The sequence below is a fragment of the Camelina sativa genome, chromosome 20 (genome assembly GCF_000633955.1).
Source record: "Camelina sativa cultivar DH55 chromosome 20, Cs, whole genome shotgun sequence".
Lineage (NCBI taxonomy): Eukaryota > Viridiplantae > Streptophyta > Magnoliopsida > Brassicales > Brassicaceae > Camelina > Camelina sativa.
In genome coordinates, this window is record NC_025704.1 from 15,920,377 (window position 1) to 15,932,861 (window position 12,485).

Consider the following 12,485-nt stretch of genomic DNA (forward strand, 5'->3'; position numbering starts at 1 on the left):
GGAAAAATATGTCCAGCGTAAAGCATCTTAGCAACATATGATGCAGATTAAGGCAAGGCAACGAGAAGTTTAGGGAAAAGAACAAATGTATTTCTTTCAATCAGCAATTTCAGAACAACTACATTGTTAGGATGATAAGCTCGTATAGAGTATTTCATTGATGTTAGAAGAAAATAAAATGTTTCTTCAATTTCTTTTCTTTGAAATGTATGATGAGGCTTAGACCAAATATTCTGCAAATTTTTACCTCTAATTCAAACAAGTTTAAAAGTTGCCTACATTGCTACAGCTACCTATGCAATAACCAGAATAACCATTCGTAAGGAGGCACGTGTCAAGATATAAGATTTTCAAAAAATGTCAGACATTATTAAAATATGCTTCTAAATCACCTTTTCTTTACCACTACGCGTTCTTAGAACACAACCAGATGATGAATCACCATATAATATGCTCCCTGATGGACTTATATGATGTGAAATGTGCTGCTAAAAATCACTTTACCACTACCCTTTTATATACATGTTACGGTAATTAGAGGACAAAACACATCGAAATGAAAAAACCACCTCCCTAATAATGTAAAATCACCTAACAGATAATGAGGCTTTCTATGTCACATTGAATCCAACAGGCTGTGTTAGGCAATTTCATGAAGTTAAACAAATAGGAGGACAAAGCAACATAATGAACAAACCCTGACACTTCTAATCAGATAAGGAGGAAAACAAAATCCTTGCCTGCTCTCTGCGAAGAAAATCTAGCTTTATCTTGTAAAAGTTAATATACCTCCTGCGCATTCTCCTGTATTTTTCCCAAAACAAAAAAAAAAAGTAAGCAGACTGGTTGAATATATTCCGGAATTTTTGTCTACTTATGCCATGAAACAGCAAGTTATTTGCGTGGAAATAAAGTAAGCAGAAATTTTAAGAGAACGAATAGTGTAATAGCTATGTGATTCAGTATCATCTAAATAAATTAAAGAAATGATGTGGAAAACGTAAACTTACATTCGTTGTTCAAGAAATCTCCATGAAGTTTTCCACAGTTTCTTCCGTACATCAGATAAAACTGATTTTTGGGCGTAGTGCCACCAAAGTTTCTGCCATCCTGGTGGTTTTCTCAACAAGGAAGTGGAGCAAGGACGATACCGCCCATACCTAAACCATTTCATATATTCTTAAAATCATTAGTTCTTCGAAACGTTCTGTAGTGACAACTAATGGAGCTAAATCTCAGGAGAGAAAAAAAAGTTTGAATGGAGGAAAAATTATTGCTACCCTAATGAAAGAAAGGCTTACCTCTCCCGCAATTGGCTAGTTTGCAAGTAATCTAACAGAATAAGAATCTGCTTCAACTGAAATTCATTCAGAGTCATGACCTGAAACGCCCAAGTGGAAGTTAGACTGAGTCATGAAATAGTAAATAAATATTAGCTCTGAATTCAGTTTAGCATTTCTGACAACTAACCACATCAGTCAACTCACAGCTGATAGAATACTGAGGTAGATCGTCATAAAGCTCTCCAGATCGATTGACCTATGCAAAGAAGTGTATCAGGAAAAATGGAGAATGCCAATTTACATACAGCACAAAAAAATGCACCCAAACAATAGCTGATGTATACAACAACGAGGTGCTTTCTGTATATATAGTGTATCAATGATCAGCTAGCTGTAAAAATCTTTTACCAAATACAACGTCTATATGGAGCTGATGGTGACAAATAAACGAATTCGCAAAAATGCAATGCAAAATTATTTCTTGTAACATTGACTGATAAAAATGTCACCAAAATTCCATCGGCCATGTGGGTAAATCGAGAAAGAGACTTGGTATATGAGATATACCATACCAATTTGAACATCTCATTTTTAACACTACCCTAAAGCTAAAGCAAGTATGCAGTGCCTTGAAGCAGCAACAAAGATTAGATGATAACGAAAGATGTTAAAAGACAGCAAAACAATGACACTGTTTTAGATTCATTACCAATAGCGTTGAGCGAACACGGACTGGCTTCAGTAAATAACCAAATCTATTACTTTGCAATCTCGACTGGCACCAGTTGTCAAAAACTCTTTTCTCATCAACACTTGGAAAGTCCATGTTTCCCTCATACATGTCGCAATATATTTCCAAACCTTCAATCTCCACAAGTTTATTCACTTGCCCCCCTCTCACCCTACCAACAGATGGCCTGGTATTCAACACAGACATCATGTCAAGATATTTCAGGATGCACATATATCCACCACAGGTCTTGTCTTAGCAACAATAGTTTAGCTTATGAAAGAAATAGGTATTAAGGAAATTTTGCAGTAAGAAGAGACGAAGTTGGGAGAAAGTTAGAGTGGGTATACTCTTTGCTGTCTCACAATGTAATTTAAAACACATGACCTTACCATAGAGTGAAGCATAGCTACAAGGAATCAAATACGAAAGTAGAATACACGTTTCAAGTGACATAGAAGAAACAAGGCAACTGGAAAGAATTTAAAGTGGGTATGCTTTCTGCTGTCTAATAATGTAATTCAAAACACATATCCTTAACATAGAATAAAGCGAAGCTAAGAATCAAACACAACGTAGAACAGATTTTTAAAATGCCAGAAAAGGTGCATAAAGAGATTACCCAACTGAGTTTTGATTCGTAACTGTCAAGCTTGAAAACCGCAATCCTAATACAACTTGAACCTGCGACAGCAGTTTAGTATTAAAACATATGAAAGTGGGAAAGTAGACAACACCAAATGATCATTCATATTATACTCTTTAACGAATCGCCAGAAAGACAGATAGTAATTTAGCATCACCATGCTCAAATACTTGAATTAATCTAAATAAGTACATATCCTTCATGATAAATGCTATGCTCTCACGAATAAACAAATAATATAGTAAGATTAACGATGTATATAAGTTCTCACAATTGCAATGGGAGAATAATAAAATACAAGCCTATATTCTAGAAAATTAATTAAACAAAACAAGCAGGAAACTTACTGATTCCGGTTGTGCATCGGAGTATAAGATGTGAAAGTTCCTGATGGACACTTGAATGCTATCAAGAATCTAAGCCATTAAAGACGGAAAGTTAACATAGTAGAAGAAAACAAGGACAATATTGATAACTCATCCACAACCACAACCAACATCCTCAAAACTTAAAATACAGCATCAGAACAAACATAATATGAAGAAAAAAATGTAAGATACTAAAACTAAAGGTAAGAAAAGGAGGCCTGCGGAACATAATTTCACCTTGGCAGCAATGTACGACATATAAGGATTCCCTGCTGGACTGTCTGGAAAAGAAAAAAATTAAGGATTGAACAAATGTTGTATAGGAACAATCTTAAAGATAAACTATGTAGGACATGAAGTATATTCGCTCACCGAAGACGCGCCTGGACAACTTTGCCAGTTCTGCAGCAGCAAGCTTAGCTTTCTTACCAGCAAACTCTCTTTTCTCAACAACATCTGAGCTCCACTGCAATACATATATAGATATATATATATATGGGTTTAGAGGCAAAAAAGTTGTTCTGTATATAAAGAAAAGGGCAGCTAGAATAAGGAAATCACCTCCTGATCATTACGTTGTGATGCACATACAAAGACATCTTCAAGCATAATAATGATAGGTTCCCAACCAAGCTTCTTCCATGGAATTTTAATGCTCAATTTCCCAACACGACCTAAATTAAACAATAAAATATATTTGATCCGAAGAAAACGAAATTGTAACTTCAATCAACTAACTAACTATATAATCACCTTGCTTGAGAGCAATTGGAAGCTGCAAATACTCAAACGCCTCAAGAATCAGTTCCACGTTCTCCAATAGAACTTCCTCTGCAGTTAAAAACCACGAAAATTGTAACCAATACAGTGAGATTGTGGTTGTTCGTTGATACGGAAACTTAGAAAAACGATGGAAAGAGTGAAGAAGAATACCATTCCATAGTGTGATCTTGAGCTGGTCTTTCTGAATGTCTTTGATGTAGCGACCTAAGTAACCTAACAAAAGCTTTTGCACAAGTCCTTCAAACATCTTTCAAATCGCTATTTCATTATCGAATGATTCGAAAAGCGATAACGGATTTTATTGTTCTCCGCCGGGAGAAGAAGAAGAAGAGAAAAGAGACGGTGGTCGGAGAAGAGTAAAGGAGTCGATGAAATCGTAGGGTTTTTCGTCGAAAGAGAGAGAGAGAGAGAATGAGAGACTTGTCTTCTCCAAGTCCCCAAACAAACGAGTTTTTTTTTTTTCGGTTTCGTGCTTTTCGTACCGAACCGGACCAGACCAAATGTTTATACATTTCGATTACGCTAACCGGCTAATATCTGATTTGGTTTATTTTCAACTTTTTTGTCAAGTTAATTTGGCTCTAATTGAAGAGATATGAAGTGTTTTTGTGTTTATCATGTAGAAATTATGAAGCACAAAATGTTTCGTTAGAGAAAGTTAACGTCTTACAATTTTTGATCCAATATAGTACTTCAAATGAAGCACAAATAGTAGAAAAGAGAAAGATAAGACGTTATTTTAAGGTTGGTGGCGAAGAAAGAATCAGTATGCATCACTTGACATAAAGCTTTTACGTTGTTCAATGACTATGCTCATCCAAATATAATATATATTCAGTTGCTACCAGAGACTTCTTCACACACCTCTTCTCTAAGCACCCTCACAGCTTCTGTGACTCCATCCTGAAATTTTTATTTTTTGGATACCCTAAAACTATCAGTTGCCAAAATTACTCAAAACACAAAAGAAGACTACGCGAAAGGGTTCTTAAAATTTTGAGCCATGAATCAGTAGGAGAAAATAATTTTATCGTAACTATATTACCTCAAGAGATAATATTTCCGCGATTTCCATGGCACGAGCCCTAGTTTTTGCAGACAATGCATCGTATATGGCTTTTGCTACCACTTGTGCAGCTTCCTTGATGTTCTCATCATTTGTTTCCTCCAGAAGCAGGTGGTTTCTTTTTAATGGTTGAGGAGCAACCCCAAGCCAAGACATTTTTTCTGCCCAATAGAACTGATCTAGCATAAATGGGCATATGATCTGTAGAAACACATATACAGACAATTATGTGGTCACTTTTTGACATTACAACTTCAGACTAATTCAAAGAGACACCAATACTAATCTGTCAACTTATGCGATACAAGGTAAAGCTTTAAGAACGTTAACCATTTTTTGTAACCAAGTAGGCACAAGACTTTGGTTTATGGCCAAGTACTAGTAACGAGTACAGCAGCGTAACCATAGAGAAGTGATTGAACGATCATCACATGTTCTTCTGACCAACACAGAATTCATCAACTGTAAATCTAAGTTTCCAACTGATCCTTGTAGATAAGTAATTAGTTTACCATTTATCTCAAATATCTAAATTCATATTCAAACACGTTCAAAGTTTATGTAAGATTGTGAAGCAAAAACAAACCTGCGGGAGACCAGCATGTAATGCCGCGGCAACAGAACCACTGCTTTCCACAGTCCACATTATTCATATAAAAAGACACACAAAAAAATCAGTTCACGTCTATTTATGTGTCCATATTCACCAGGAAAGGGCATCTAGCTGACATTTTCACCTGCCACCATGATGAATAGCAGCAGCGCATCTTCGAAACAGCCAATTGTATGGCACCATACTAATTCAGGAAGACAAAGAAATAAGTAGGTTAAAGGGCCACAGGGTAATATAGGTTTTGCTATGTCCAGTTAAATATTGGGAAATTTTGTGCTCACCCAGAGAAGCAGAAAAGCTTGCCGTCGAAAATAGAGATTCCCGCATGTAGAGACTGTTTCTCACTTGTATCTGATCCATTAGCAATGGTCCAAATTGCTGCATCTAAAGGTCCATAACCCGCTGTGAAAATGATAAATCTGTAACCTGTTATCTGGATAACAGATTGAAGAACTCGAAGAAAGGCTAGGGGATCCCTCACAAAACCCATGCTGCAAAAGCAAAGACAACAATTACTGCCGTACACTAATTTAGCATGGGTTAAATATCTTAACAGAATGAGTCTCAGTGTTAATCTGACACAAAAGTATTGAAAACATAAATATCTTGAACTCAGATATGATCAGAGGGGTCAAATTTAATTTAGACCTTCCAACAGAACTCAGCCCTACAAAGATGGGTAGTGCTGGCTCAAAAGACGATATAAAAGTATACAACTCAGTGTGGTTTGAGCATGTATGGGAATCGCCTGTACCCAGGAGCCCTGCAGAAGGATTGTCTCCACATTTATCGCATGAAAACTGCCATTCATTGGGCAGAAACCAAAAACCACAGACTCGAACGCTCAACGGCCAGTAATCTGTCATAGGATAAAATGATTGCAGTGAATCCAAAGGAAAAAGCTTTGCCAGATCAAGGACGATTGCTCTGAGATTTTCTAATGTGTTCTCAGCGCAGAAATACAACTACATGTTAAAGCAGAGTCTTCTTTAACTACGGTCAGAAGTCACTCAACTCAATTCTTTCAAGGATCTGTTACATTCAATTAGTTTCTAGTTTCTACCCGTTTTGTAGATGGAAAATAGTCGTCCTCTTAAATCTGGGTCAATTTTTTTAACCTTTTTCTTCTCTGATATAAAGTTACCATCCTGGCCTTTCTCAAGAATTCATAAATGGCAAGAGTATAGCTGCAGGACGTACCAACAAGAAATAAGACTGAAACTACTACCCAATAAATTTCTTATAAAGAAGATGCTAGCAATACGCAGGAAAATTTTAGTTAACAGCAACAAACATCCTACATACCAGGCCATTCGACGATTTCTTTGCTGAAACCATACCTGTCACAAGGAAAATAAGTAACAAGTCACAGGCAGGCTTAAGCAATCGCATCTGGTTTTAATTTAATATCAGTATAATATTACAACTAAATTACTAATAGTGTTGAAGTTCTAAAAATTTAATTAGAGATCAGCCAATATTGGATCTATAAAATGAGAAAAGTACATGAAATATGCCAATTAAGCAGAAAATACTTAGTATATGAAGATAAAACCGTGATGGCAAGATAGATTGCACAGTGATCAGATGTTACCACCAAGAGAATTCACAACTCACAAGACCAAGGGAGATGGCGGCCGGCTATGCCAAATTGGAAGGTCTGTTACTGGATCCTGCACCGATGAGTAAATCGAGTGACAGTTCACGATATTATTTTACAAATTCAATGTATACATCTAGGTATCTATGTCTAAAAAATACCTACTGCAAAAGGATAACAACTTAGGTTGAGTTCCTCGTATCGCCATGATCCCCATTCTTCAGTAAAAAGAGGCCACATCCAATGAGTTACATCACTCCAGCTAACCTAGAAAAGCATGTAAATTAGAAAAGTTCAGGAGAAAATAACACCATCAACATGTTTTGTACCACAATCATATGAATTACCTTGCCAATGGGGGCTTCTTTCAAGTACTTATACAAATCTGGGAGTTCCTTTCTAAACTGTCTTTCAAAGCCTGATGGTGGACTGTACAAAAGAAGAATTGCAAGTGAGATCATCTTCCATTTCCAGGATGTCACACTCATACTTATATGCTATATATTTTTACCTATACGGAACAACATAAGGAGCAGCCACCACACAACGGATCTGAAAAAGTTCTGCTAGGCTCCATCCTTCCTAAATGTACAATCAGAAGAACCACAGTTAGTCATTCTTATCACATGATTGTAACCATCATTCAGAATTTTAGTTTTCGTTGCTGAAAGTCAAGCTACATGTTTCAAAATCTATTTTCATTGATACAGATAAAAAGCAGATCACAATCAATCCCAGTACAAAGGAGAGTATGAAGCATATGTACCAATGCAAAGAAATTTATGACAACGAAATCACCCTCCATACAAGGACCCTTCCCAAAAATGCTTCCGAATGCAGAGAGACACTCTTGTCTATGATCCCTTTTTATCCTTTCTTTCTCCTCCAAAAAGGTTCTCCTCACCGAGTCTGTTTGAAACCAGAATTAATGAATGGTCAAAGCCAAGTAAGACGAAAACCAGAATTAAAGAAGAAATTAACATCATGAGTATTTGACCTGTGTCGTTTTGACTACCCTGAGCTTCACTAGACAGAGCAGGAGGAGAAGTGATAGGAAAGAATGAAACTTTCGCTTTGATAAGGTGGGAGCTTAAGTTCTGCAACAAGTCCAACCTCTTTAAACTTTGATTCGAGAACGTAGTTTTTGCAATTCGAGAACTTTATGAGAAAAATAAAAAAAACTCAACCTCATGAGCCAAATGTGACATCAAAACGACAGAGTAATGTTGCTGATTACGAGCGAAAGCTGCGGCAATGGCCTGCAAAAAAAAAAAGAAACACCTTTTTGGTTTCGTTTCCCAAGAGAACCACAAAATCCGAATCGAGAGAGAGATTACAGCGAGAGGGTAGACATCGCCTTTGGTACCGAAAGCTATGAAGAGAGCGATGGCTTTCCTACTCTCCGCTTCCTCCTCCATGGTACTCATGCTTCGATGAACTGTTCACCGCAGCAGCCTAAATACCCTTCACCAGCGAATTGCGTTTGAAACCTTCAAATCGCGTTTTAGAGACATTCAGATGAAACTTTTTAAGTTTTGACTACTTTGATCTGCAAAAAGTTTCTTTTTTTTTTTTTTTTTTGTGAATGTGTATACTTGAAACACTACTATCAATTTGAGTAGATAAAGTCTGCATCTTTAAGATCGATGTCCTTGATTCTAATCACTCAATTGCTTTAAGAATCATGTGGTAAAGCGCAATGTGGTAAAGCACAATGAATGATCACTTCACAACAAAACCAAATCAAAAAAGAGTCTCACTGCTTTACCAAAAAAAAAAAAAGCATCACTTTTGTTTAATACAACCAGAGAATTGTATGTATAGATCCCTTGTTGATCTTTCTTGAAACTGCACATGTGTTCTCAAGAAGGCATTACTTTGGCATGTGAAGAACACAACGCAGACACTTTCCTTCTCTCATAAGCTCAAAAGCTTTGTTGATATCATCAAATGCCAGGTTATGTGTTACCAATTCATCGATCATAATCTCCTGCGCCACAAAAAAACGAGTGAGCACACGTAAAACAAATTGTTCATAAACTAAAAGTGATTTTGCTAATGAAATATATTTTACCTTGTTCATGTACTTTTCAATGAGTGAAGGAATATCAGATTTAGGCTTCCAACCACCAAAAAGAGTGCCTTTCAAAGATTTCCCAGCAAGGAAAAGTCCGTAATGAGCTGAAACTTCAGGCTTCACCTTTGGTACACCTAGAGTAACAGTCATGCCCCATCCCTGAGATATCCACATTCAAATTTTAATATACAATATAGTGAGCCAAATTGAAACAAGGTGAGAGCAAATAGAAAACAAAACTTACATCCGAGCATGATTGTAAAGCAGTTGTAGCTATTCCCGTATCACCAACACATTCAAATGAGAAATCCGCACCTCCTCCTGTCATTCTTTTGATTACCTGAATTCCCCAACACAATGGTTCTAATTTTTACACCAACATGGGAACAAAGTTTTATCTAAATCAATTACCTGAAATATAGGTTCAGAGTGGTCATTTGAATTGATGAAATCCGTGACGCCAAATGTCTTTGCTGTAACAAATAAGAAAACATTCAAGAACCAGTCCAGAAACGCTAAGTCTTACATATATCGTAAAGCCATGATGGTATACCTTGTTCCGCCTTAGCTGGATTTATATCAACCCCAATGATCTGAGCTGCTCCTCTGAGTTTGGCACCTTGAGCAACCTGCTCAAAAGAGAAATCAATCCCACATCAAACGCCATTAACACAGAAGCATCAACATATCTGTATCTATACTTACTGAAAGACCGACAGTTCCAAGACCAAATATCACAACACTTGAACCTTTTTGTACATCAGCAACATTCCATGCTGCGCCAAGACCTGAAATTACCCCCTAGATTCTCAGCTCTGATCGTAAATAACTGTTTGAATTTCATAATTTAAAAAAAAAAAACTACTTTTGTCTACCTGCAGCTACTCCACAGCTAAGAAGACAAATTTTGTCAAGAGGTGCCACAGGATCGACTTTGACAGCACAACCAGAGTGAACCACAGTGTACTCGCTGAAACTTGAAACCGCACAGTAGTGATAAACAGGTTTGCCTTTGATAGAGAACCGTGACTTCTGATCAGTATGCATCAAACCTTTCCTCTCCATTCCAAGAACCTGACACATGTTACTTTTCCCAGATATGCAATGCCGACATGAACCACATTCACCAGTGAATACAGCGAGCACATGATCTCCTTTCTCAAACTCAGTTACGCCTTCCCCTATGCTCTCCACTATACTGCAGAAACATTCATGGACACAATACCAGTGTTTTCAAACCAGTTGTCTATTTCTTAACTCAATTCACAAATAACTACACCATTGAAGACACTTGACCAATGAGCAAAGTCTCGAACACTCGACCAATGCCTATACCAAGACCCTAGACAAATCCAAAATGCCCCCAACGCATTCTCCTCACCCTCCTTTAAACCTTCACCTCTCAACTAACCAATGCAAGGCTGTTTCTGAGCTGGCAAAGCTAGTTATAGTGGTCCTATGGTAATTGCTAAACACCGGAAAAATGTTGCTAAATCACACTAAGAACGACAATAGAACACTCAATACCACATCAAATTCTACATATTCGAAACTAAAGTTAGTTTTCTTAACTTGTTCCTATGCTTGCATAATCTGAAAAAATGTGGTCATAGACAGAAGTAACTTACCCTGCAGCTTCATGGCCAAATATTCGTGGCAAAAGGGCCTGTTCCAATGGACTGCATCAGAGACTCGTAAGCCAAATTCAACACAAAGTTTATTGTAAAAAGAGAGAAACTGTAAACCTGAGATTCCCAAGCAGAGAGATCACTACGACAGAGAGATGTACAAACAACTTTGATTCTGATCTCAAGAGGTTGAGGTGGACTCACTTCAACTTCCTCCATAACCAATGGCTCACCAGCACGCCATGTCACCGCCGCTACAAGAATTACTCAATCAAAAAATCTAATCTTTCATAAACGAGGGCAAAAAACAAAAACCCTTTTTTTGTTTACCTTTACAGGTTATGACTCGAGGTTGTTCGAAGGAGGAAGTAGAAGAAGACGACATTGTTATCCCTAATTTGATTGCTTCAAGCACAAAATGGACTAAACAACCCTGAAGAAGTAGAAGAGCAAGAAACAGAGCTTCTTCATTCACCTAACACCGAAGTCACCAACCACCATTAAGCTTAAGCGATCCAACGACATTTAAAAATGATGACTTTACAGCTTTAGAGGTCCCCACGGTTAGATGCAATGCAAGTGATTCCCGCTACCAACCCTTTTCTTCGTCAACTAATCCGAAATTTCATATTTTTTAAATCTTGCAATGGTCCGATTCATATAATTTTAATATCGAAACACAGTGTCGAATCGAGTAATGTTCCGAGTCTCCGTCTCAGAATCAGTCAATCAGATGTACTTGTCTTGTGTTTTCTTCTGCGCTCCAGTGGAGTTTGTTAAAGCAGAGACAGGTAGAAGAATATTATTGGGCTTATAGTGGCTCGATTGGGCTTATCTTATATGTTCATGATAAAAATCATAAAAGCCATATTGTGAATTATGAATGGTTCTCAGTTCTCACGATGTAAAAAATACGAACATCTAAAGTTCATTAGTTTACAAAGTAAGAAAAATATATAAAACAAAGTAGATATACAAAATTTTTGGAAAAGATATTATAACACAAGCATATACCAAATATATACATATATATATATAGTATGTAAGAAGTGAATTTCATAATATTTTCTAATTAATTTTACTCGCTAACCGATTATTAAAAAATTTTACTTAAACAAAAAAAAAGCTTAGCAATATTACATTTTATTATTTATATTTTAAATGACTCAAATAACTTGCATGATAGTAAATGGTTATCTTAATTTTTTTTTCTTTGAAATGAAATTACACTGAATCAAGTATGAATTTTTTTTCTAATAGGTTTTCCCTAATCTTTTAGTTCATAAAAAATATTGTAAGTTTATTTTATTCATTGTTTATTATCTATTATTATTTTTTAATTCTTTATTTTTAGTGCCTCCACTTTTTTTTCCTTCCAATAATTTTATTGCTGAAAGAGTTTACATCAGAGTTTACAAGCTGTTTTAAAAAATTTGGACAAGTATGACAAATTTCCCATGGTGAGGAAAAATAGTAAAAATGAAGAAGAAAATTATATTTTAGCTGTACATTATTTTGAAGAAACACGGTGATGAACAGTATTCTTCGAATATGGTACATTATTATTTATGATTTTATTTTTTCCTAAATAATGGAATTGGCTTTATCTCATTTTCTTATTTTTCCCTTAAAATAAAGAACCACTAGAGATGGTTTTAATAGTTGTTAGATCTTCCAAACCACAGATTTTA

The 12,485-nt window shown here is 36.3% G+C and overlaps 3 protein-coding genes across 5 annotated transcripts in view; all 3 read right to left on the minus strand.

The window, feature by feature from the left end:
• Positions 1–4,224, minus strand: part of LOC104772562 — a 24,855-nt gene extending 20,631 nt beyond the window's left edge. Inside the window, exons 1-12 of the mRNA XM_010497161.2 lie at positions 3,961–4,224; positions 3,781–3,858; positions 3,589–3,701; positions 3,400–3,493; positions 3,265–3,308; positions 3,007–3,075; positions 2,636–2,697; positions 1,993–2,200; positions 1,471–1,539; positions 1,302–1,381; positions 1,011–1,160; positions 741–804 (exon numbers count right to left, since the gene is read on the minus strand). Coding sequence (XP_010495463.1) covers positions 741–804; positions 1,011–1,160; positions 1,302–1,381; positions 1,471–1,539; positions 1,993–2,200; positions 2,636–2,697; positions 3,007–3,075; positions 3,265–3,308; positions 3,400–3,493; positions 3,589–3,701; positions 3,781–3,858; positions 3,961–4,057 — 1,128 coding nt within the window. The 5' untranslated portion in view covers positions 4,058–4,224. The remainder of the gene's footprint in view (positions 1–740; positions 805–1,010; positions 1,161–1,301; positions 1,382–1,470; positions 1,540–1,992; positions 2,201–2,635; positions 2,698–3,006; positions 3,076–3,264; positions 3,309–3,399; positions 3,494–3,588; positions 3,702–3,780; positions 3,859–3,960) is intronic.
• LOC104770944 (sterol 3-beta-glucosyltransferase UGT80A2-like) lies at positions 4,440–8,659 on the minus strand. Of its 3 annotated transcripts, none has more exons than XM_019242540.1 (15): positions 8,456–8,659; positions 8,277–8,348; positions 8,087–8,186; positions 7,856–7,998; positions 7,601–7,671; positions 7,437–7,518; positions 7,255–7,356; positions 7,107–7,162; positions 6,795–6,829; positions 6,138–6,348; positions 5,771–5,980; positions 5,614–5,673; positions 5,463–5,502; positions 4,856–5,077; positions 4,440–4,713 (listed from the first exon to the last, which is right to left on the minus strand). In XM_019242540.1, exons 2-15 carry the CDS (start codon positions 8,295–8,297, stop codon positions 4,645–4,647), a joined length of 1,422 nt encoding a protein of 473 aa, XP_019098085.1. In that variant the 5' UTR covers positions 8,298–8,348; positions 8,456–8,659; the 3' UTR covers positions 4,440–4,644. The 3 variants fall into 3 exon arrangements, with proteins under 3 accessions (XP_019098085.1, XP_010493722.1, XP_019098084.1); XM_010495420.2 differs by having other exon boundaries at positions 8,427–8,659; XM_019242539.1 differs by having other exon boundaries at positions 4,440–4,738; positions 8,427–8,659.
• On the minus strand, positions 8,795–11,513 carry LOC104770943 (alcohol dehydrogenase-like 6). The gene is made up of 10 exons (XM_010495419.2): positions 11,125–11,513; positions 10,912–11,048; positions 10,795–10,832; positions 10,042–10,364; positions 9,872–9,954; positions 9,720–9,795; positions 9,578–9,639; positions 9,411–9,506; positions 9,164–9,325; positions 8,795–9,079 (listed from the first exon to the last, which is right to left on the minus strand). Exons 1-10 carry the CDS (start codon positions 11,177–11,179, stop codon positions 8,963–8,965), a joined length of 1,149 nt encoding a protein of 382 aa, XP_010493721.1. The 5' UTR covers positions 11,180–11,513; the 3' UTR covers positions 8,795–8,962.